Source organism: Dipodomys spectabilis, unplaced genomic scaffold (assembly GCF_019054845.1).
Source record: "Dipodomys spectabilis isolate Male_0828 unplaced genomic scaffold, ASM1905484v1 ptg000240l, whole genome shotgun sequence".
Taxonomy (NCBI): domain Eukaryota; kingdom Metazoa; phylum Chordata; class Mammalia; order Rodentia; family Heteromyidae; genus Dipodomys; species Dipodomys spectabilis.
In genome coordinates this window covers 1,552,285-1,577,203 of record NW_024870917.1, presented here as the reverse complement: position 1 = coordinate 1,577,203, position 24,919 = coordinate 1,552,285, and the positions used below count along the sequence as shown (strand labels likewise).

At 44.7% G+C, this 24,919-nt stretch overlaps 1 protein-coding gene across 1 annotated transcript in view; it reads right to left on the bottom strand.

Moving 5' to 3' along the window:
• Positions 1 to 721: 721 nt before the first annotated feature.
• Positions 722 to 24,919, bottom strand: part of Tshz2 (teashirt zinc finger homeobox 2) — a 232,569-nt gene continuing 208,371 nt past the window's right edge. Inside the window, exons 2-3 of the mRNA XM_042699312.1 lie at positions 2,509 to 5,596; positions 722 to 962 (exon numbers count right to left, since the gene is read on the bottom strand). Of these exons, the coding sequence (XP_042555246.1) occupies positions 2,517 to 5,596 (3,080 nt within the window). The 3' untranslated portion in view covers positions 722 to 962; positions 2,509 to 2,516. The remainder of the gene's footprint in view (positions 963 to 2,508; positions 5,597 to 24,919) is intronic.

The following is a 24,919-nucleotide window of genomic DNA, read 5'->3' as shown; positions in this document are numbered from 1 at the left end:
CTAATCTGCATAAACCTTGCATAAATATTGTTCTAGTAGGGGACCCCAAGGATGGATGCATTCTTCCCCAGGTGAACAAAAGTTCAGGAGGCCACTTTTGCGTAGAGGGGGCACCACACAAGTGGACTGGAATCCCTTTCCTATGAATGCAAACACACCTGGCACATACACAGTCTTTTCCACACACTTGACATATGTACACACCTTGGCTTGGAAGGTGTCTCCGGCACTCAAACCTGCTCTTCTGCATTCCTGTCAGAATCACTGCATAACAATAATCACATCAGGGTGTAGTTTTTTTAAATAATGATAACACTGAAATATGGTACTTGGAAAGAACAAAATCAGAAATATTTGTAATGTATAGATGCAGAGTGATGTGAAAATAACTACCTCATCTACGTATTAACAGCTTCTATGCATGCTTTTCCAAATTATTGGTTTACCTTCCCTTGCCTAGAGCAGATAGAGCGCCGAGGAAGGATGCAAGCTTCCTTCTTCTCCCTTCTCCCTATTTACATATCGCAGTTAAAAAATGATTAACAAACCTAACAGGTGGAAAATTGGTCTTTATTATTGCACAAAATGAACATCACCTATTTGTTCTCTTTGCCATGGGTTGCCCTCCCCACCCACGTCCTAGGGTTTGAAACATTCTTCTCTAGGTATTTTGTGTATGTCCACCTTTTTTTCTTTTTCTTTTTTTTTTTTTTTAAAAAAAAAAGACCAGAAGAGCATAATAGCAAGTTACATAAAATTGAAAAAATGTGATATAGCAAATAAATAGGGTGTTGCAGAACCCCAAGCTCACGCGCGAATTCCACAGGTGCACGCTGGCTTTTCATTCAATAAAGGTGAGCAGAACACATCATGCTGGGAAAATTCTCATGGTGAAAACATGCACACAATAAAGATGTCTTCCCGCGGGGGCCCCCATAAACCACAAGCTGAGGATCTTCTCACTGAGGGAGGGAGGAAGGCCTGATCAACCAGACAGCTGAACTTTTCACTCCACTTTTGCCCTGGCTCCCACTCATGACACCTCTTTCCCTATGTGCGGTGAGACCAAAGCTGTACAAAATACTTCTCTCTACCTGAGACTCACTTACTGTCCAAACCTAGGTGGCCCAACCTGAAAGTCTCCTGTTGAAAAACAAATCCTCCTACCACAGAGAGTGGCTTCCAGGGGAAACTCCTACTCTGTGTTGGTATCTAGGGCGAGTGAGTAAACTAAGAGGGATTCTGGGGTTTTGCAGATGGCATCAACTGGACTGGGTGAGCCCAGAAGCTTGAGTTCGAGTTGAGTTCTCCAGGTGGGGTATGGCTCCAAGAATAGGGCACGTATTAGGGTCCCTAGCCTGTGGGGGTGTCATTCTGGAGGGCAAAGGAAAGGAGGTAGGGAAAAGACAAAAAGGGATTTGGAAGAGATCCAGATTTACTTAGGTCTTACATTTAAAAACAACTGGTGTCATACATCTGCCCAGGCATTTGACTTCCTTTCTCATCTCTCCCGGAGTGATGCAGGAAGTTTGGGCAACATTGGCTCTACAAGGTATGGTCTTCTATGAAGCACAACACGCACATGATCTTGTAAGTGGTGGGACCCCATGTAGAGCCATTTGTCTCTTGAGGTCCAATAAAATCTCAAGGATGCGTCATATTTCTCTTTGCAAGATGGACCCTGAAACTGATCTCTCCTCTTGAAACCCAAAAGGTGAGAGGAGAAAATAAGTTCTCTCTCTCTCTCTCTCTCTCTCTCTCTCTCTCTCTCTCTCTCTTTCTCTCTCTCTCTCTCCTCTCCCCCCCCCCCCATCTCAGTGTTCTTCAGGGAATATTTCCTGCCATCTCCTTCAGGGAACCTGCTCTGTCGTTGTAAAGTCAATGTAGGAAATAAACACAGAGAAGGAGGTGGAAGGTAGCAATTGCTAAGGATAAGCTGCAGAAAGCATTAATTATAAGTAACAATAATAAAGACAACGGTGAGCTATTCAGAACTGATTAAGAAATCTCTGTATCGTGAAGGGGCCCCTAGCAGTCTTGTCTCCTTCCACCTGCTCACCTTTCCCACCCTGGAAGTCATTAGCATTGCTGCGGGAAGGTGGAAGGCGGGAGGTGAATGAGGTGGGAGGAGAAATTGCTATTAGTCATTTAAATGAGGGGTTGCCTGGGCTGGGCCCTGAAGATTGGGCCTTGGGTAGCTAAGGGGATATCATGTATCATGGAGACCTCGAGGCCTCAGTCACGCGTGAACTTCATCTCTCTAATTGTGTTTTATTCCACCCCACCTTACCCACTTTAAACTGAAGGACAGGAGAGGGAGAATGGGTAGGACTTCCTTAAACATGTTCTTTTCTGTCTTTCATAAAAATAAGTTGACTACAACTACAGCAAACTACCGTCTTGCTTGGCCTTGCGTGACACAGGCTGCTTCTAAGCAGGCGGGACCCATCTCCCTTTCACAAGTCCTCACAAGGCCACGGTCACCATGGCCTGGGAGCAAACCCATACCTGCAGAGCTATTCTTCATCCACGTCTGTTACAAACTGTGAATGGTGCTCGGGTGACTTGCTGTGCGTTTTGCTTAGGTGGAGTTTGACAGCGTGTTTGCTCACAAATGTCCGACAGCACAACTTACACTTGAATTTAGAGTCTGTGTCCTCTTCGCCAGCTATTGTTTCCGGAGACCTCTGAGCCGACGACACCCGGGAAATCTCTTGCTCTACCTTGCTTTGCTGGTCCGCGGCCATCCGGGTCATGTCCTTCATTTGGAAACCCAGGTGAGACTCTAAGTGGCTAATGTACGTGGAAGGGGTTCTGAACTGGGAGGCACAGTCACTGCAGTAAAAGATGGGGTGTCCTTTATCCATGTTTTTCAGAAACTTCGTCCCTCCTGTTTTCCTAAGCTGGTACTTGACGTTGGCCAACCAGTGGCTGATGGTGGTCATGGAAAGCCCTGTAAACTTGGAGATCTGCATCCGCTCCTGAGGGCCCAGGTCGGAGAGCAGGTATTTACCTTCGGATGTCTGGAAGAGGCTGGAGGCGAACTGAGCTTGCAAGATCAGCAAGTGCTGAGGATTCCAGTTAGACTGCCGGCCTTTTCTCTTGTGCAGCGTGGAGACGTCGCTGGAGACGTCTTCAAAGCGCCTGACATCCATCTCCAGCTTCACGGGCGGGACCCTGGAGGAGGCGGCGGGCTTGGGGGTGGTGGCTTTGGGAAGCACCTTGACCATGTCAGCGATGTCGCACAGAGCGTGCTTCTGAGGCGGGGAGGTGCAGGACTGTGCTTGCGAGGACTCGGCTTTCTTGCTTTTTGACTTGGTCAGGTCGATGGGTTGATCGTTATTCTCAAACACGTAGCGCCGGGACACACTGGCGGGTCTGGTCGGGGCAGGACTCAAGACCGGCTTGTCCATGACGCCGAGATTTGACTTGTGAAACATGGACATTGTGCTTGAGCTTGGGCTGGAGCAGGAAGGAGAGCGCAAGGGCTCTGTGGCTTTGCCCAGGTGGTTGTTCAAGACGGACTGCAGGGCGCTGAGCGGGTTGATACAGGGCAGGGCCGCCGGCGTGTGAGTGGCGAGAACACATCCATTGCTGAGGGAAGACACGGAGGACACCGGCTCCAAGGGCTGGCCTTTCTCTTTCTCCCCGCTCTCCTTCATCGGCTTGTCCTCCTCCTTTGGGGGACACGGCTCTGCCTTCCTGGCTTCTGAAGGGGGTTCGCTTTTGGTGAAGGAGTCACCCTCGGTGTGGCTGAAAGAGGAGGCCTCCTCTCCGGGACTCTCCTTCCCACCCTCCTTCCTGACTTCCTCCTTCTCCTCCACCTCCTTCTTCACTTGGGTGTACGGGGCCAGGTTGGTGGGCAGGGACACCAGTGGCATGACTTTCCACTTGGGTGCGATTGGCCTTAACTTGTGGGCCAGGTTAGGCCGAATCTGCAGTAGCTGGGGTCCCATGGACAGAGGAGGCTTGGTGCCCTCCGACAGCTGGTAGGCAGCGTGGATGCTTGGGTAGGCGCTCCAGCTGGGAGCTCCGTTTTGCGCTTTGTTGATGGCTGTGGTTACTGTGTTTTCCAGTGACTTCAAAATGTCCCCTCCGCCCTTTGAGCCATCCTCCAAATCCTCTTCTCTTAGGTACTGGTATTTTATGGTGGGGTCTAAGGGTTTCTGTAGTGGATCTTCGTAGACCTCGCTTTTCACAACTTTCTCCTCCTTGGGGCTCTCCTCCGGTTTCTCCTTTTTGCTTTCCTTCTTGAACTCAGTCGTAGAGGCTGTGCAGTCCATCACCGAGTTACTCGATGGCTTGGGAGCCAGAGACTCACTGCTTGGAGTCTCGGACAACGACTGCATCTTCTCCACCGCCAGGGGGTCTAGCACCAGCTGCTTGCCTTTCTTGGAGGCCGAGCTTGTGACTTTGAGGAAGTGGCCGGTGACCATCATGTGTGTGGTGAGCTGCTGCAGCGTGTCATGGGAGCTCCCGCACTCCATGCACTTTAAGATCTGGGACTTGCAGGCCTCGAACTGCCAGGTGTAGCTGGCCCCGTTCTGGTAACCGTACCGGTTGTTGGAGGACAGTGGCAGGTTGACACTCTTCTGGGAAGAAAAGGAGTCTGCGAACGATCCCGTGGTTGAATCTGGAGAGCAAGGCCGATTGACATCAAAGACGCGTTTCTTCGCCGGGGCGACCATTTTGGAGGAAATGGTTGGTACTGGCTCCTTCAAAGGCACTTTTTGGTAATGTTTTGTTTTGATCATGTGGACGCTCAAGTCTTGTAAGGAATCGAAGGAGTCCCCACAAAACATACATTTCAGCACTTTTTGAGCATCCTCTTTGTCCATATCCTGGAAGGCCCTTTTCCGGGGTTTTGAGTAGCTTGTGGGTCTCAGCTTGTCCTTTTTGCGGTTGTCATCTTGGTAGTGGCCCGTTTCGTTCATGTGCACAGTCAGCTCGACCAGGGTGTCGTAGGCCGCGCTGCACTGCCGACAGCGGAAGCGGCTGGCTCCAGTGAACACCGTGCCGCACACCTTGCTGCTCTGTCGGTACAGCTGCACCGAGCTGAACAGGCTGGGCTTGGACACGGAGCGGGAAGGCAAGTTCTGCTGGAGGCTTTTGGACAGGGCGTCTTGGTGCCAATCAAAATCGCTCTTGCCGTTGCCATTCCGAGTCTCACAATTCCGCCGCTCACTGTTGGACACCTTGAAGCCGAGGCCCAGGCCTGACCAGTAGGAATCAGACAAGATGTTGGCGTAGACGGCGGTCATTTTGTCCATACAGTTGTGGCCTTCGCTCGGAGGCTTGGGGTGTGCGCTTGCTTTCTTGTGAGTGGCATCTCGGCCACGGATGCTCTTGATATCTGACACTTGGTCGCTGGCATCACTCAGCAAAGACTCGTTCTCCGCGTCCTGGTTGGACAAGTGACTTTCTGGAGAGTTCTGGCAGCTGAAGTAGCCTTTCTGCTCTGGGCCTGTTTCTAGCTCCTCATCGGTCCCTGTGTCATTGCTCTCCTGAAGCTGAGCCACGGAACCACTGTCCTCCTCCTCCTCTTCTTCCTCTTTGATGTCCTCCTCTTCCTTCAGCTGCTCCTCCTGGACATAGCCTGAGAGAGAAGGAGAAGAGGATGACATAAACGTAACCAGTTACAAGATCCCCATCCCATTTCCCCACCCAGACCAAGCGCATTCTGGGCTGAACTACACAGTCAGTTAGTTGATCTGGACGTGCATGAACTGCAAGCAAGAGAGATGGGGGGGGGAGGGGAGGGAACGGGTGGGGAGGGGGGGCAGGGCAGCATGGGGAGGGCAAACTCAAATGATGTCTTCTGTGCCGGCTTCTGCCTTTTTCTTCTTAAATCTGCAAGATTCACCATTTTCTACAAATGCCTAGCACCTCCAGTTAACAATTTTATGTTTAAGGACTGTTGTTCTAAGATCACTATATTGGGACTGGCAAAATCCATGCACATGACTGTGGAACCCTGGATTGAAATGCAAATCCCATTCAAGTCCTTTCAGGGAAGGAAGTTGGCTTACCAAAAAAAAACAACCCTGAAATTTGATCATTGGCGATTCAATGACAAAGTTGACCAAAATATTCGGCTATATTGACATAGGCTCATCTAAATTAGTCAGAGTTTGAGCACTCGGACTTCTGGATACCCAGCCAATATGTTTTTGCTAGGCAATGTCTTTTCCTTATAACATTTTTATTCACAGAGAGACATACAGCAGAAGGAGAGATGGTGGAGTATGCAAATAAAATCTTCCATTGATAGCTGAAAAATTACGTCAGCTCAGCGAATATAATGCTTTTTTAAAGTAATGGCAAATGGTGTTACAATGGGAGATTTGGGGACTGTTCTATTATTCTCAAACAGGTTTATGAAGACCTTTCCAGACAAGCCTGAAAATGACTGTCGATCTTGTTCGTGTAATTTCAAATGCACTGTGATTTGTGGGTACCCGTCCTGAGATGCCAATTATATGTTTGATTTGTGGATGCAAAATGCTATTGGGATGCCTGCTTTCCCTTCGCTGCAAGGATTTAGGACCAGTAATTGCATAGGGAAAATGAAGACATGAGAGAGCCAGCTGCAAAGGGAATTAATGGGCAAATATCCATCAATGGGGGCTGGGGTGGGGGTGGGCAAAGTGGCTATTTGTGTCCAGGGGTTCATTTTCTTCACCTGGCCTTTCAGAACCAAGTGGATACAATGCAACCAATGATGTATCTAAGAAAAAGAGATTCAGCTCAAGATTTGCAAGGCTTGCATGATCTTAATACAGCATTTCTCCTTAGAGCTTCTCTGTCCCTCTTGGTAGCTGGCAGCTATTTGGACAACATGTAAGAGCAAGCGCGGTTAATTCCATCCTCCTGGACTACAGGTCTGGGTGGAAGGACTTTGAGGGCAAAGGGGGTTGTTAGGAATAAGGCAGCTATGGTCAGAAACACCAGAGCAGATGGTGATGAGAAATATTAATTGGGGAAATTTGCCATCTCCTGGAACCCACACTAACACCTGAAAATGCATTCATTCATGTCTTCTGATAGCCCCACAAAGTAGGTTATTACTGATTATTGTTACTATTATTTTCACTTCCTATATGGCAAAAACTGGAGCTGTAAAGTTGAAAAATTAATACAGGCTCTCATAGGCGGACTGCAGCATCATGACATGAACTTAAGTCTGTTGGATGAGAAAATCCAAATTTCCTACCCCAGGACTCAGTTCCTGTTACTAACTTAAAGAGCACAGAAACTTTGCCAAGGTCCACGGGTTAAAGGGTAAGCAGTGGAATTTGATCCAAATGTGCCTAAACAGATAATCATGACCTCAGGAAGAAAAGTTGTAGAATGCCGGGGACAAGAGCCCAGAGGCATGAAATCATAAAGCCAGGTGAAATGAAAAAAAAAAAATCAGTGCATCCATAGGTTCTAGGCTTCTGTTGGTTTTTCTCTAGTTATTGGAGAGTTGTTTGTGTTTTCCCAGCGAGTTGACAAATGGATTGTTCATTAAATTGTTATTGCCGGTCTTTAAATTGGTGTGGAGAAACAAAGACTCAGATGAGTCAGGTAACCATTCACGAGGGGCAGCTATGTGTAAGAAAACTCGTTAAAATAAAAAGACAGCAGGTTAGACCATCCTTGCCATCCTCCTGGCCTTTCCTCTTACCTGGGCTAATTTCTGGGCTCACCGATCTGGTTAGATCATTGAGTTCAAGGACAAAGTTCTATGCTTTAAAACGAATGAAATGGCTTGTCACCGGGCCAAGGAAGATATTTTAAAAATCAGACAGATTCCATCAATCAAATAGGGTTACTTTTCTGATGTTGTCATTGTGGTCAAGTTGGCCTTGAACTTGAGATCCTCCTGTCTTCACCTCCTGAGTGCTGGAATTACAAGTATGTGCTATCACGCTTCACCAAATAGGGTCACTTTTGAGGACAGCGTTAGGCAATTATCAATCAAATAGGGTTACTCTGGGTGTGAAGACATATTATCACCACACTAAGGTTAGTGTGGTCACAGCAAACTGAGAAAAGTGTGAGTTCTGGCACACACACACACACACACACCCCAAGAAAAGTGTGAGTTCTGGCACACACACACACACACACACACACACACACACACACACCCCAAGTGGAGAAATCTAGAGGTAATGAAAAGAGCTTTTTCCATCATGGCAATAAGTTACAGGCATTGCTGGATTTTTTTTTTTTTCATGTTGGTATTTTTCCTGCCCAACACCCTGCTTGATAGTGAGTAGGAGGTGGAGCGCGATTCACGTTTTGCGTGGTGTGTGCTCAGGAACAGACGAGCCTGCACAAATGCATGCATGTACATGTGCAAGCAATCCACCTAGCCAATGTAGCCATTTTCCAAGGAGAAAAGAAGTGCTCTTTATATGATTTTTGTTTTTCAGTTGACATTTAGACACTCAGCTTTCCAGACCAGCTCTACCTCACAATCTACTTTTGTCCTTCTAAATGGGATTCCCCAGGAGAAAAGTCAGAGACAGCACCCGCCTCCCCCACAATACAGATAAAATTTTCTGCTTAATTAGGCATTGACATGTTTACTATAACCTTTACAGAAGAGTAACTCGTGCCGAGAGACCCTTTTTGTCTGTTTTCATCTGCCGAGCAAACTAAATCTCGTGCACCCGTTAAGGTAACGCATTGAAAAGCCTCATAAAAAAAAAAGTGCCAAAGCATCTGTCAAAGTGAGTGTATTTTAACAATGGCTGAGGGTTCCAAGGAGTTTCTCAAAAACAAATTTTCATATTATACATTTAAAACTGTGCACTTGACTTAAGTGATTTTGTTTGCCCCTGGCAGCAGAGGCAAGGAAGGAAAGGCAGACAGAATATGGGTGATCAGGGTGGATAATGAGTCTTTCTCTCTCTCTCTCTCTCTTTCTCTCTTGTTCTCTTGCTCTCCTGCTCTCTTATTTCGTTAATCAGATGGCATCATGTTGTAACTCTTGTAAACAGTGGATGAATGGCAAGTTTATTCTTATGAATAGTTATTTAACAAATGAGAACCATCACAATGACAATGGGATGCATTGAGAAAGGGCTCTTGAAAACATCTTGCTGATTCTTGGTGGAATATCCAACTTTGTAAACATCCCCTTTCCCAACCTAAATTTCTAATCCTACCTCTTGCCACAGGAAATGAACCCATCCATGGGACAGCTAACTCATAAGCAGACTCTCAGTTCTTTGTATCAGTGTCAATCATAAAGATCATTTCTCTTCCACCCCATGAGCCCTGCTCAAGATGCTCAAATGCGGCTGCCATTGCTCAATGGAGTGACTTGGTGTTAATGCTTTAGTTAGTACAGCCTATTGTTATAATATTTCCTCCCTCTCTCCCTCCTTCCCTCTCTCTTTCTTTCTTTCTTTCTGTCTTTCTTTCTGTCTCTTTCTTTCTTTCTTTCTTTCTTTCTTTCTTTCTTTCTTTCTTTCTTTCTTTCTTTCTTTCTTTCTTTCTTTCTTTCTTTCTTTCTGTCCTTTCTCTCTCTCTCCCTCTCCTTCCTTCCTCCTTCCATCTCCCTCCCTCCCTCCCTCCTTCCCTCCTTCCTCCCTCCCTCCCTCCTTCCCTTCTTCCTTCCTTCCTTCCTTCCTTCCTTCCCTCCCTCCCTCCCTCTCTCTCTCTTTCTTTCTTTCTTTCCTTTCTCTCTCTCCCTCTCCTTCCTTCCTTCCATCTCCCTCCTTCCCTTCTTCCTTCCTTCCTTCCTTCCTTCCTTCCCTCTCTCCCTCCCTCCCTCCTTCCTTCTCTCTCTCTTTCTTTCTTTCCTTCTTTCTTTCTTTCCTTTCTCTCTCTCCCTCTCCTTCCTTCCTTCCTTCCATCTCCCTCCCTCCTTCCCTCCTTCCCTTCTTCCTTCCTTCCCTCTATCTCTCTTCTTTCTTTCTTTCCTTCTTTTCTTCTTTCTTTCTGTAAAGTCCACCCTGGAAGTACAGGCCCTATGCAGATGACCTCCCCCCTCCTCTTGGTTAAGTCTCCACCCAGTACCTGTGTCACCTAGGTAACTGGCACACCTGGAAGCAGTCCCCTCCCCCCTCCTCTGAGGTCACATCCTGGACTACCCCTGGTCATGCCTCCCATCGGACCATGGGAGGGTCCCAGGCTCTAAGGCCACATCCACAGCCAGCTGGCCATACCTTCCCTCACCTTGGCCACACCTTCTCCCTGCCCCTGGTCTAGATAAGACATGGCCTGGGGGTTCATCCCATTTCGGCCATGTTCATCTCCACCATGTGTGGCAGGGCAGCAGTTTGGAAATAAAACTTCTCTTCCTGCCTGAATACCATGTGGTGTTCTCTTCATCAGCTACCTAAGCAAACCTACCTATTTGAAGTCTGACATAGATTCACACATAGCATCTTTGGAATCATGGATTAATTATCCCATAAAAGGCAAAGATAAACTTTATTAACTGTTCGGTGATCTCTTCCACACCAAACTAGGGGAGATATTGCATGAACTCTTTATTTAAAAAGGGAGAAATGGCCTGGAACCAATGGCTCACATCTGTGACCCTCGCTATTCAGGAAGCAGAGACTGGGAAGACTGCAGTTCAAAACCAGCTCAGGCCAAAAAGCCTGCAAAGCTCCATTTCCAACTAACTAGCAAAAAGCAAGGCTGGAGGCATGGCTCCAGTAGTAGTAGGCTAGCAGAACAAGTATGAGGCCCTGAGTTTAAATCCCAGTACTGCCAAAAAAAAATAAGGAGAAATATTATTAGTGTAGCATCTCTCCTGAAAACTTTTTATGTGTGTGCAAAATTTAGAAAAACCCTTAAATTTCAGAAATATCTTCTTGGGTTAAATGTTAAAGGATGCGAAAGGATTGCCTGTTTTTTTTTTTTTTATAGCAGTTCAATTCATCTGAAAGCTTCTACTCAAAATGATTTAAATAAAATTGTGGAAAAAAATTCACAGATGGCTTGATGCTTGTTCACATACGTTTCTGTAGTTGTCTTCAAACTCCATTCGCCGGTATTTACTAATGAAAGCAAATGGCAGGTTGTTAAATGTGTTAGAGACGGGACAATCTTAACCCAAGCACAGTTTTAAAACTCAAGAAGGCTGATTTTTCAAAAATAAGCCGGAATTCAACCAAGATCTCATTTAACAGCACATCCGACAGTGACAGGATCATTTTCGCCAATCTACTTCCATAAATGACAGTTTAAAATCCCAGGATGAGTCTGCAGCATGCAAGGCAGATGTGAAGGAGGGAGAGGAGCATTTCTTGCCATGTCCCCAGTAGGTGTGCTAAATGATGACATGGGTTAAGGCCTCCCTGTCACGAGCCTTCAGTGTTTTGGTGACTGTGGTCTAAGTCTGTTAGCTTGTATGTTATTATTGGCACTAATTGGTACTCTTGTTGGCAGGCTGAACAGAGAGAAAGAAGATTTAGTGTTCAAGAAAGCCGAGCTACTTTCCAGTGGGGGCTAGGTCCAGAGTAAGGGTCTCGGGGGAGTATGTTGAGCGCCCCATATGCTTTTGAGTGCAGGTCAGCGGGAGACCGGAGGGATCCCTGACACGATGGCGCCCATGGAGAGTCTGAGTATTGTACACCGAGGCCCACCCTCTCCCTTCCCTGCTGTCTGGAGAAATCATCTGAGTTTCAAACATTTCCAAACAGGAAAACTTTCAACAGCATCAACGCAATTCTTGGCATTTGGATTTTTTCATCCATGTCACACCACACATGACTCATTAATGTCAGGGTAGCTTATTCACCATGCTCGAGGGTTTGCCACTCCCCCACCTGAATGCCAGAGCAGAACCAAACAAGTAGAGCTCCTTGTCAGATGGAGCTGGAGTACAGAGTGGGTAGTGACAGGGAGCGGCTCCTGACCCCGGAAGTACCCCATGGAAATGAAGAGCTTTCTGAAGGTCATCACCAACAATGTCTCTTGTCTGTTTCCTGTTCAGTTCACGGATGATGGATGCCTATCTGTATGAAAACAAAAATGTCTATTTATGTACTGGACTTGCTGACACATTCTTGGGCCGTTGTCCCAGATCTTCAAACTGTGAAACTTGTTTCTAGTTAGTGCCTTGTGACTTTTTCTACATCTGGGTCTCTAGCCAAAGAGGATGAAGCTAGTTTGAGTCAACCCTTTGTGGTTCCTCTGTTTACGCATTTTTTCAAGAAATATTTATTCTGCAGCTACCATGGGCAAGACACTTTAATCACGTTTTGGGTGGGGGTGAGGGGGGATGAGGATACTTCCACCATAATGGCTCTCCAAAGACCAAAGAAAACAGGGAGAGATGAGAGATGAGTTTCCCACAGAAGTTGGATATAAAATTGGGAAAAAAAGGTCACGGAGAAAGGTCATACCTTACGGGAGGAAAGCAGGTATCTGAAGTGGGTGCAGTAGGTGATGTGAGAACTAAAACAATCCTGGACTGCAAAGATAAGTAGCAATGAGCATTCAACTAGGTAGACAGACACTAAAGGACTGTGGGTAGCTGGACATTTGGGGCCACAACGGAAAATGCAACTGCTATTCAGTGAGTCAGCCTAGGGTCACTACATATTTTGTTTGGCCAATTATACAGATAAAACTTGATGTGCCTGGAATCCATTCTGTTTGGAGCCTCTGAGCCTGGGGGACTCTAGGAGTCCCATGGAGGGGAAGATCTGGGATGCTTTGCTAGTTTTCTCTCTAACTCCATTTTCTGGTTAGCTCTTTAATTCCATTTCCTCATGTATTAATCTCACACAGTAGCATTCATCCTAAGCCTTTCCTGCCTCCTCAGGCCTTTTTGAGGACAAAGGAGAAGAGGAAGATGATGTACTAGAAATGTTTGCTACTCAAAATGGGCTTTCGAAGACCATATCGATAGCAGTGCCCAGAAACATGCTAGAAATGCGGAATCTCACATCCACTCAAGTCTGTAGATGAGACACTATTCCCGAGGACCCGTATGGGATTCATTGGCTCAAAAAAGATTGGAGAGTCCCAAAGGGATCAGTAGTACTCAGTAGTAGTAACATCTGTTCTCCTCAATGTTGCCACATGCGTCTGGGAACCCATTTGTGGAGGGCTGAGGAACCACTGCCTCTTAGATGGCAAGTCCCTTAGACAACTGCTCCCAGCTTGTACTGCTTGGAAAATAAACCATGGCTTCAAGGACTGATCGGTGGATATTGGAGAGAGGGCATATCAGCCTTGGGAATCACGCCGACATGAGTTTGGAAAATCTTGGGAACTCTCAAAGGCATGGTGTCTGCAACTAAAACATGAGAATACCACTAGTATATGCTTTGTAAGGTTGTGAGGAGTGTATGTGGGAGATATCCAGGCAGCAGAACTTCCTCCTCCCAACTTTCCAGCTTTAGGCTTAGATGCTTCATAAACTCACACCCATAGCTTTATCCTGAACCAACAGATGGCTGGGATCAGTTGACTGCAGCTTTCTTTGTTGGCTATAAATCTTACTGCAAGCCAAGCAGCTTTGAGATCCTATTTGCGTTAGATATGACCCAGCTTTGTGACTGTCACGTGCAGCCAAGAGTTTCCACTGGATCAGGGCTATTATTTACTATCAGATCAGTTCTACAAGGAGCCAGTGGTGTATGCTTTGGGAACTTCTATAGAAGCAATGCATAAGCATGGAAGAGAGTAAGTTTTTTAGGTCATTACCCATAATGGTAATGTGTGCAGTCCTCAAGAAATAAAGCAACCCACCATTGGAGGGAAAGAGATCTTTGTTGGAGGCCTCTGGCTTTGCATTGAGGGAAATGACTAATGTTCAAAGCGGAAGGTCTCCAAGAAAAATGCTTTATAGTCAGCTACCTAGAATTTCAGTGCAGCATGTATTATTATTGGGACAGGTCTTGGTGACAATTTAAACAAGCAGAGTGAGAAAATATTCATGGAGAAGGTGAGAAGGGGCCATTTCATAAGCTTTCTGGTAGCTCTACTTTAGAAATCATTATTCTTATATTATCCTCACACCGAGAGAGCTATAAATCAGGAGCTGGGGAAGAAAAACAGAGAAAACAAAGAAACTGCACAACAGGACTGAGGCTCTACTAGCAAATTAAGGTTGTTTTTTTTTTTAGACTTTGACTTTTCAGGTTGTAGCAACTTTTCTCAGCAAAATCTGCACACTTCTTTCCTATCCACTTTCCCAGATAAGGATTTATAAACATCCATCTATATGTATGCATATATGTATATATATGTATACACATACATATGTATGCATATATGTTCCTATTTATGTGCACACATATCTATATATAGTCCCTTGTAAGACTGAAGAGTTTTTATTTTCATTTCTTTGCCAAGAAAAGGGACAGTGAATCATTGCTCAGAGTGACCTTCAGAAAGTATGTGAAACCAAAGCACCATCTGTACTTTTTCTGACTTATATTCTAGTTTTACTTGAAGTCACGTCGTTAGCACAACCATCCCACAGAGCTAGAAGGTGATCTTGTTTCCTTCTTGTCTGGCTTGAAGCCAAACACCTTGTCTTTTCTTTTTCTTTTTCCTTTCTTTTCTTTTCTTTTCCTTTTTTTTTTTTTTTTGGCAACTGGCGCTTCTTTCTCTGAAATATTTCATGCAGATAATGGATAATGACCACTTCTCATTGCCTTTTCTCAAAAATGTCTAACTGCATTAGCCAAGCACGGACACATTTTAACCTGCTTCTTTTGCTAAGTTCATGGCTATGACCATTAAGAAAAAAAAAGAAAGAAAAAAGCCCACTGTTGCCTAAGAGAGGCTAAATTGGCACTGTCAGGAAGCAGTCTGGCTTTTACGTTTCAGTTAAAAAAAAGTGTTTGCTGTCTCTCTAGAGTCATAGAAAGACCTTCCATGTCATTAGACCAAGATCAGAACAGGGAAAGGGGCTCTGGGATTCCCCCCCAGCCTTACAATGAATAGCTCTAATGATTAAATTCTTCTATCTTCCCTCATGTTGGATTGGTCACCATTGTGACCAACCCACCAAATAGAATTCCTCTCTGTCCCTTCCACTTAGACACAGGTCTGGGTTTTCTCTGTGGTACATCAGATCAACTCTAAGGATGGGAAGAGCTCCTAGTTCAAGCTCCTGGATACACCTGGACCCGGTTATCAACCTTGCAGCCAAGTAATGGACATACGTGTAAGAGTAATGCTCTACTTTCTTTTTTCCTTTTTTGTTGGTCATGGGGTTTGAACTCTGAGCCTGAGCGCCGTCCCTCAGCTCTTCAGCTCAAGGCTAGTGCTCTACCACTTGAGCTACAGCTCCACTTCTGGTTTTCTGGTGGCTTTTTGGAGATGAGTTTCTCTGACTTTCCTGCCCGGGTTTGAACCATGATCCTCAGATCTCAGCCTCCTGAATAGCTAGGATTACAGGCGTGAGCCACCGGCGTCCAGCTGGTCTAGTTTCTTTATGCATAACATATTATTCTGTCACCACAGTAGTCCTGTCTTTTAATTTCCCTCTGTGCAGATGATGACATTGGATCATTGAGAATGTTACATCCACTGAGCCACATGCAGGAACTTAGATTTTGAATCTGAGTGTACTTGCAGAATAAATGTAGACTCAGCCCTCTGTTACTTGTCTCTGAGATCATCTGCTTCCAGCTCAGATCTACCTCCACCATCTCCCCCCTTTCATAATATTAAACATTTTAAAATTATCTTTAAGAAGCTGTACGGAGGGGTTTCAATTCAATATGTCAATTGTGTACAACGTATCTTCCACCATCCCTCCATCTACCCCGTTCCCAACCCCATCATACATCTATTGTGCTTAGGATTTGCAAAAGTCTTCTGCCTGCCCCCTTAATTTATTAAATCCTCACTTTCTCCCAGCTCATGGACATGCAATTTTCCTTTCTGTGTCTATCTCCCTTGTGCCTTCAGTCTCTGCTGCAACGATCCTCTTCACGGGGACTCCTGATCTCTGGTGCCTCTACCCACTCTCCCCAAAGCCCCACCGGCCAACGCTATTTTCCATTTCAGTTCCTGACTTTGTATTTTGGGTTTCCTTGTGTGAGTTTGCAATACACTTACAAGCTAGTCTCTTCTCAATGAGACTCTCATGTTCTCTGAGTATCATTGCCACCCACAGCACAGGCTACTCAAACATTTACTGAGTACACAAATATACAAGAATGAGTGATGCCATCAGCTAAGTATGCTTTCCTATCCGACATGCTTAGATTTTACTCATTGGTCCCAATTGGCTGAATAATCAACCAACATTTTCCAAGAGAACGTACCTTCAGGTAGCTTCTGGTCATCCACAGATCAGAGGGAAGCCCAGAGGAGATCTCTTTTGACTATGCAAGAGAAGCAAAAAGAAAGCATGGCACTGGCCTACAAGTGCTACTTGGGGTCAGATCCTCTCTCTAGCTCATCTCACATTGTCTAGCAACTGCGGAGGGGACTCGGTCAGCCTGTCCTTTTCTGTATTGGAGTTAAGGAAAGTTAGTGCCTGGCTTGAAGACGGCTCTGAAGACCTGCAAAGAGGCCAATATGCTCTGCTCTGATCATCACAAGACCAAAATCACAGTCATAAAGACAGGGCGACCCAGACGATGTCTCAGGAGTTTTGCTATTTACTCTTTCAAGTTTTGTCTGGAAAAACAAATCCATTAGACTACCAGTGTTATTCTCAACCAATTCCTTGAGGATTCATTTAAATGCTCTTCTCTGATGGAGTAGTTTTACAGACAAGAAACAAACAAACAAAAGTTAATGATAAAAGGGATTCACATTTCTAAAGGGCGCTGTGGTAACTCTGCCAAGTAAATCCTGACCTATTTTCTTCCCTAATTAACTAGGTTAGCTTTTAAATGAGCCAATTTATACAAAACAGCAAGTGTGATGTGTGACCACATGTGCCCTGGACAGTTGGATGAAACTGTTCTTGGAAACTGTTCAACTTCCGGGGGATACAGAAAGGCCTTCGATCTCTTGATGACTGGTATAATCGAAGGAGAAAAGTCTCCAGGGGGGTTTTGACCCTTTGATTTTAGGTTAGGGCTAATTTAAGAATGGTCTTTTCAAGACCTGTCATCTTTTCTGTGCCCTGACCTATAAAGGAGATGGGTAAATAGGGAAGTGTTTAGATCTCTGGGTCAGGGTCCTCTTCTATAGCACCAGATTGCCTCTTCTCCCAGGAGAAGGGAGGAGAACTCCACGTGCTGGAATTTAATCTCCTGCAGTGATCCACCAATGCACATCTAGCAATGCATGCACTCTCACCAACACTCCGAGCTTGCTGATGCATGGACACATGTTTTGCACGATGTACAGTTTCCTTGGTGTATATATTCTTGTGTGCATAAGAATGCACATGTTGTGTGTGTAGGGTACTTACAATGTGATGTTTCTAAACATGTGCATGTTGCATAATGATTAAATCAAGGCTACTAGGCTCTGCATCATCATAATCATTCATCATGTTTTTGTGTTGAGAACATGTAAAATCTTCTCTGTTCATTATAGTTGGGTACAGTAACATGGTACCATTGGCGAGCCTCCCTTTATTTTCTCCAGCTTCTGATAAGCACTATTCTACTCTTAACTTTGGGGAGGTCAACGTTTCTAAATATGAATAAGTATATGAAGTCCTTGACATCTCTGGGTCTGGATCAGACTGTTTTTGAGTGTTCTGGTCTTGGGGCTTGAACTCAGGGCCTGGGCGCTGTCCCTAACCTTTATTTGCTCAAGGCAAGTGCTCTACCCACTTAAGCCACAGCTCCACTTCCAGTTTTTTGTTTTTTTTTTGTAGTAAATTAGATATAAGAGTCTCATGGACTTTCTTGCTGGAGCTGACTTTGAATTGCTCTTCTCAGATTTCAGCTTCCGGAGTAGCTAGGATTATAGACATGAAACACTGGTGCCCTGCTGGCTCAGACTTTTTTAAAGGTATAGAATCAGCTTGGAAGTGATGCAAGAATGCCCCTGTTAGAGGTGTACAAGCCTGCTCTTTTACAGGCACACAAAGTATAGTCACCAGGGATTTAATTCCATGAAATTTCAAGGCATGTGGATTGTTTTCTAAAAAAACAAACAAACAAAAACTATCAAGGTAACATTGTGTGACGTGTGTGCTTATCTATTTGATAATTACAGAGTAGGGAAATGAAGCAAAAATATGAGCACTCTGTTCCTCCACTCTCTTACCCCTTTTATTAAGGTACAGACACATGACCCCAGCTTGGCCAATCAGACTCTCATGCCACAGAATTTGAATTCGGACCTTGTGGCTTAAAGATACCCTGGTTAGAGCAGGTCAGCCATGCAGAGGTCACTTGGTGATTCTGCTTTCTTGATTCTCACAAGTGCACTGGCTCCTCCCTGCCAGCCAGCTACCCTTTACCCTGTCAAACACATTCCTTATTTCTCTTTCCAGTTAGCGGAGGACAATATTTGTTGCTTGCCATGAAATATTACTATCTGATTCTACCTTGAATTAAAACAAACAAACAAACAAGCCACAAATTTACAGTAGTCGAACAGAATGGCTCTTTAGCCTGTTAAAATAAAACCAACGTACACTCTTAGTGGGATTCCTGAGTATTCAGTGGAGAGCAAGTATTGTTATATGAGATGTCCACAGACCAAAACAAACAAACAAACAAACAAAAACCAAAGCACAAAGCATGCTCTGAAAACAAAAAATCCCCTCCAAAGCCATAGAACCTGGTTATACGAATAGGTCTGCCTTAAAAATGCTTTTTAGAGACAAATTGTCCCCCAGTGACTTCCCTGTACCCGTTTGGAGTATGTTCGTCCTGCTGGTAGTCTATTGTGACAATAATCTGCATATTTAAGAGCCCCCGCATACTCATTGAAAGGATGGATGGAGCTTGTGCAGTCTACTGGGTCAAAAATCTGCTTTAAATAGTCTATATGCACAGTCGGTTGAGTAAATAACAGCATTTTCCAAGAGTCCCTAAATATATAATAACATGATAAATCGCGTCAGCTTCTGAAGAAAATCATGTGCTCTTTAACAAGCCACTTACAAATAATCTCATCTTTCCTAGCCGTGGGGGCAGTATCTCTTCCTCAGCTGTATTTTTCATACGTAGAGGAAAGACCTGCTTCCCTCCCCCAACCAGAGGCCTGCAGATAAGTACGCAGGCACACGTGAACATCTTGCACAAAGACTCTGAGGCTAAGCCAGCTGGTTCAATGGCCAGAGTACAGATCAGAGAACAAAGTGCTTCTCACTTGGGCTTGGAAAGGTTTTTCCCTATTACTTAAGCTGGGTGTGATTCAAGAGAGTGAAGCTGGGCTTCAAATACCCATGAGAGCTACTCTGCTAAAATCAATTAGGAGTATTGATTTTGAGACCTCCATCTGACCCTGTTTTGCTGTGAAGACAGTATTCTATATTACAGTGTCGAAACCCTGTTTGTTTACCAGCTGCTCCCAATGTGGACAAGAGTCTAACAGCACCACTTAGTAAGTGGCCTGGATTTGTTGCTGTCTTATTGGGGCTTCACAACTCTCCAAAGGTAGGTGTGACAGCATTAGTGCAGGCTTTAAAGATGAGGACTCGTCAGCTTCCAGAAGTGAAACAGCTTCCCTAAAACCATAGCCCCAGAATGTCACAGGCCCCAGCCTCAAAACGAGCTTCTTACACCCCCAGAGACTCTGCCTTCCCTGGGCCTGTGTTCTAGCTCATTCACGTCAGTTTCTACCATGTCCTGCTCTGTGCAGGTGAGAATAGCACAGGTGGACATGTTTCTCTTATTATCCAAGAAGTCTTCACTGACGAATCTTGCATTGCAACCTTGCATTAAGATCATAGCATTTATATGAAAAAGGAGGACAAGATTGCTTGCTTAAAACCAGAGGCAACTGTTGGAGCTGAAGGAAGGAGATGACAATTTCCAGGTGAGCCTGGACTACACAGCAAGACCTTGTCTCAAAAACAAACAAACAAGTGATCGACTATGTTACACATCCAGATCATAAATAGGCAAGCAATAGCAGATACAACAATAATAAAAAAAAAACCACTGCTTCTATTAAAAGAGCTCGGTCAACTCATAATAAAACATGAAAGGACCTCTAGTTAGGATAGCCACATACTCCCAGAGGGGGTGGATGAGCTGGTACCTGCAGGGACAAGTGTCAAGCTGACAGTCACCCAGAAGGAATTTAAGGAAAACAAGACTTCTGAGGCACATTAGGGTCACAGGATGGGGCCAAGAAGAACGGTAAGAGGTGGACAGACCTTTCATTTCATTTCATTTTATTTTATTGTGGACATACTGTACAGAGGGGTTACAACTGCATGGGCAGGATATAGACCTTTTGCCAGTCCTTGATGATCTTCAGCTTGCTGATTTCTGCTGAGCTGGTGAACTTTGCACTGGGCCGCTAACGAGTGTTGCTAAACAATAATGTGTTGGGAAAAATTACATGTGAATCAATGTGACATGTTCATTACATCCATATCATTGGCTGATTTACCAATCGGGAATGAATTCATCGGCATGTGAGCTCTAACAGAACAGACTTTATTTTATCTTTCATCCTTAAAGACCTTTCATGTTCAACTAACACGATTGCTAAACTCCTGAGCACCTCACCAATAAAATCTTAAATGTGAATTAATTACTCAAGCTAACTAACTCAAAATAAAGATTGGAAATCTAAATAGCAGGATTGGCATCTTTTGAGATCTGTATTACTGGGGGAGTTTTCTTTTCATTCCTTCAGGGTTTGGTATGCATTCTGTTCTGGAAAATACTTCTGGGAAGTGGGTGATTTTTACCTCCAGTTTAGAGGTGAAAGGTTGGGGACTAACAGAAAAGAAGAAAATGGCTGTGTAGTGAAACCAACAGACAGGAAGCGAAACATATGCATAGATAGGAAGTTAAATAAGGGCACAGACTGGAAGTGAAACAAGTGTATGACAGGAAGTAAAAAAAGTGAACGGATAGGAAGTGAGCTAAGTATCCCCCTTACTGAGACAGTAAATTCAGATGGCCGGTCCTATGGCACTTAAACTGAAACATGATTTTTTTTCACACCTTCTCTCTTTCAGAGATTGATACCATCCTTGCTACTCACAGTCCATTTTTTCTCTGCTGTAAAATTTTACTTGTTTTAAACTATTAAAATTTATATATTATTGTACATGTTTATGGGGGTAAATGTGATATTTCAAAACATGGGTGTAAGGTATAACGATCAAATTGAGGTAATTAGCATATCTAGTACCATAAACATTTATCCTTTCTTTGTGCTGGGAACATTCAAAATGCCCTCTTCTAGTTAATTCAAAATACTGAGTAAATTACTGTTAACCGTAGTAACCCTATTCTGCTATAGAACAATAGAACTTTCTCTTCTTTTTCACATGAGAAGGACAGGTAACTAACATCTGGATCCTTCAAGATGACTCTTAAGCAACTACATTTGTTGTCAAATAATTATATGGCTAAATTCTAAACTCTAACATTTAGACTCCCATCAGGACAGGGATGTAGTTTCTTCTGTGTGGCTGTGATTTCAGCGTGCTTTTCTCCAGAGAGCCCAAAGTGTAGTCTGGTATTTCCATGGATCCAAGACCTTCCTTTCATATTTTTAACATCTCAGAAATTAGGGTGAAATGGCTGCCAGGGGCAGTTGGAAGTGATTTCAGAAATACCTTGACCAATTAATTTTGCTTATCTTTTCCATTTTATATAAACACAAGCATGTTATATTATAAAGATCTTTTTAGAATTAAGTCTAAAAGAGTCTTTCAGCAAGTATAAAATAGAAATTCTAAGTGATAGGAGGAGAGTCGTGTGTCATGGTTTAATTATAACCATTTTTCTTTCTTAGTGGTGCAGCTCACTGAATGGCCTCTTAGATTAGATAAAATACAGTAATTGTTAAATGGGTGAAAAAGGTAAAAATGCTTGGCCCAGAGAAAGTGCCTAATAAATGATTATGTGGTTATGATTATGATCGTGCAGAGTATCTGGCTAATTCCCTATTTAAAGTAATGCTAATATTCTTGCTTAATTCAATGAGACTGTCAGGTGGCAAGGTTTCTTGTGTCTTAGCTGAGGTGAGCCATTGCAGTGAGTACACAGCCTTCCATTTACTGATGAAGGCTGACCATTGAAGGGGTGAGGACCTACCCTATGCAGGGAGTCTTCTTTCTTACAGATGAGGTGATTGTTGGTTGTGGGGCGTGAACTTTGGACTTGGGCTCTGTCCCTCAGCTCTTCAGCTTAAGGGGAGCGCTCTACCACTTCAGCCACCGTGCCACTTCCAGTTTTCTAGTGGTTTATTGGAGATAAGAGTCTCTCGGACTTTCCTGCCCCAGCTGGCTTTGAACCATGATCCTCTGATCTCAGCCTCCTGAGTAATTAGGATTACAGGTGTGAGCCCCCGGTGCTCAGCTTAGATGAGGTGATTGCTTAAACAACCGGGAATGAGGATTTTTGTAGGCACAGAGTAAATGTTCAAGAAATAAGTCCTGAGGATAAGTGTCCAGACCATTACCAATATCATAACAACTTTCCAAGGAATCCTTTTGCAAGGAATCCTTTGGTCTCTGTGTGTCTGTGTGTCTGTCTGTCTCTGTTTGTCTGTCTAGTTTTTTTTTTTTTTTGCCAGTACTGGCGTTTGAACTCAGGACCTTGTGTTCTCTCTTGGCTTTTTCACTCAAAGGTAGAGCTTTGCCACTTGACCCATGTGCCCACTTCTGTCTTTTTGATGGCTCATTGGAGATAAGAGTCTCATGAATTTTCCTGCCTGGATTGGCTTCAAACCATGATCCTTAGACCTCAGTCTCTTAAGTAGCTAGAGTTACAGGTGTGAGCTACCACTGAGTGTCCTTTACTTTGGCCTAAGTCCATTGGGCATTGACACAATGCTCAGATCCTCTTCCAGGTCAGCATTTGGAGGGTTCCCAGGGCCAGCTCTTCTTGTGACCACCTCAGCTAACTAACATTCCTTGTATATACAGTCCAAGAGGAACAGCTCCTCAATAATCCAGGCTATGCCGGCTGAAGTCAGATCACTTTGCTGCAGATTCTTTTTGAAGGGGAGCCTGGATTGATGTACAAGTGGAGCTAGTTAGAAAGACACCGATGATTTGTATACGTGGCATGTCAAGAATTCTAGAATGCCTTCGCTTCCCCCTCACGTCACCATTGAGTGATGTCCTCGCCACTACTTATTCTGTTTGTTTTAGCCAAACATAAATAGACTGCAGATGTGTCTGGGGCCCAAGGCGCTTGCAGAGAATCAGCTTCTTCTGCCCCAGATTCACTGATAGTGGAGACAGACTGCAGTTACCTCTGTAGCCATGACAGATCCTCTTCTTCCCGCAAAAATGCAAACGCCAAGGTCTCTTGTCTTGTCTTCTCTTAAAAATGCCTTGTGCTTTGAATTTGTACAGTTAATTTCCTTTTAATTTCCATGGCTGGTTTTAGGAACTTGTGGATGTTGCTCCTTTGCAGGAGTTGACAGCAGTCGGTCCCTTGCTTCAGTCTGTGTTTTACAATGGTCATTAATTTATATTTTTATTGTAAAGGTACTGTACAAAGGGGCTATAGTTACATGAGTAAGGTAATGAGCACAGTTCCTATTGAGCATTGTTATTTCTGAGACATGATCTCAAATGTAGTCTAGGCTGGTCTCAAGTTCATAATACTCCTCCCCCAGCTTCCCAAGAGTTGGGGTTAGAGGGGTGCACCGCCATGCTCAGCTCCCCTGGTTCTGTTTACTGAGGCCAGGGCAATACAGCTCCTTTCACACATGTGACATTCACTCTTTGTGCCCCCACAAGAGACCCAGGCGGGGACCAGGGAGCTTGCTCTTGTCAGTGCACTGTATAGACACAGCCATCTCCTTGTGGTTGCTTTGCTGTTATCGATGTGTGAGGTAACTCAGAGGAACAGGGAAAGGGAAAGGAGGAGAAATAAGGTGATTATCTTTCTAGATATAAATAAGTAATCTGATCACAGGTCTGAATTTCCTATACTGAGGGTTCAGTTCTTCCTATGATGTTGTACAGAACGGGGCATCAGCTAAGGTTACTTTTGGTAGGTGGTGGAGCAGAAGCATCAGTACATTAGCAGTTCTTCGAGGGCTTCCTCTGGGATGGGGTGAGGAAGAGTGAGAGAGAATGCAGTTTCCTTTTAGCTCCAAGCTTTTGCCTTGGTTCCATATTTCCTGTCTGGATTAGCAAGCAGCATCGTGGCGAAGATGGGGATACTCTCACCAAAGACGGGACAAGGGGAGAAGATGCTACGGGCCAGCTAATTAGATAATTGTTTCATTTGAAAAGCTAAGCATCTAATGTGTATCCTGGGTAGGGCTTTAGAGACACAATAGCCTTGTGGAGACTGAAACTTTGCAATGGGGGCTGGAAACCCATTAATTAAGCATCATCATACCATTTAATAATAGGTGTGTATAAAATCATCTGTCTTATAAAGAGCTCTAAGAGACGGTCAGCTGGGGATGGTTGCTAACTGTAAGCAGGAAGCCCATGGGAGGAGGTATGGCTGCCGCTCTGTCTGAAGCCCCAAGGCTGAGGTGAGGGTGCTGCTGCACACCACGCTGTGGGCTGTGGCTCGCTGGAAGGAAACTGGCTGGAGGTGCCTCGGGTAGCCTTCGTTATCCTTCAGTCCTAACTTCAGAATACAAAAGGTGCTTTACCAATCTCTGCCTCTTAGCCCAGGGTCCAACCCGGATATCTGGTGCACAAAAGCATCTGTGTCTTGAAGACAAGAAGCTGATGGTCTGCTTCTTGTTTCCAGAACATTCTATGAAGCCACGGTGTGGATACTCCTGGATTCCTGGGTGTGGGTGAGGTCTGCTAGGAGATCCACTGGGGACGTGCTCACTGCCAGGTCTCTGGCATCTGTGGATTGTGGAGGAGGCAAACCTGGACGTCGTTAGAGCCACAGGTCTTGAT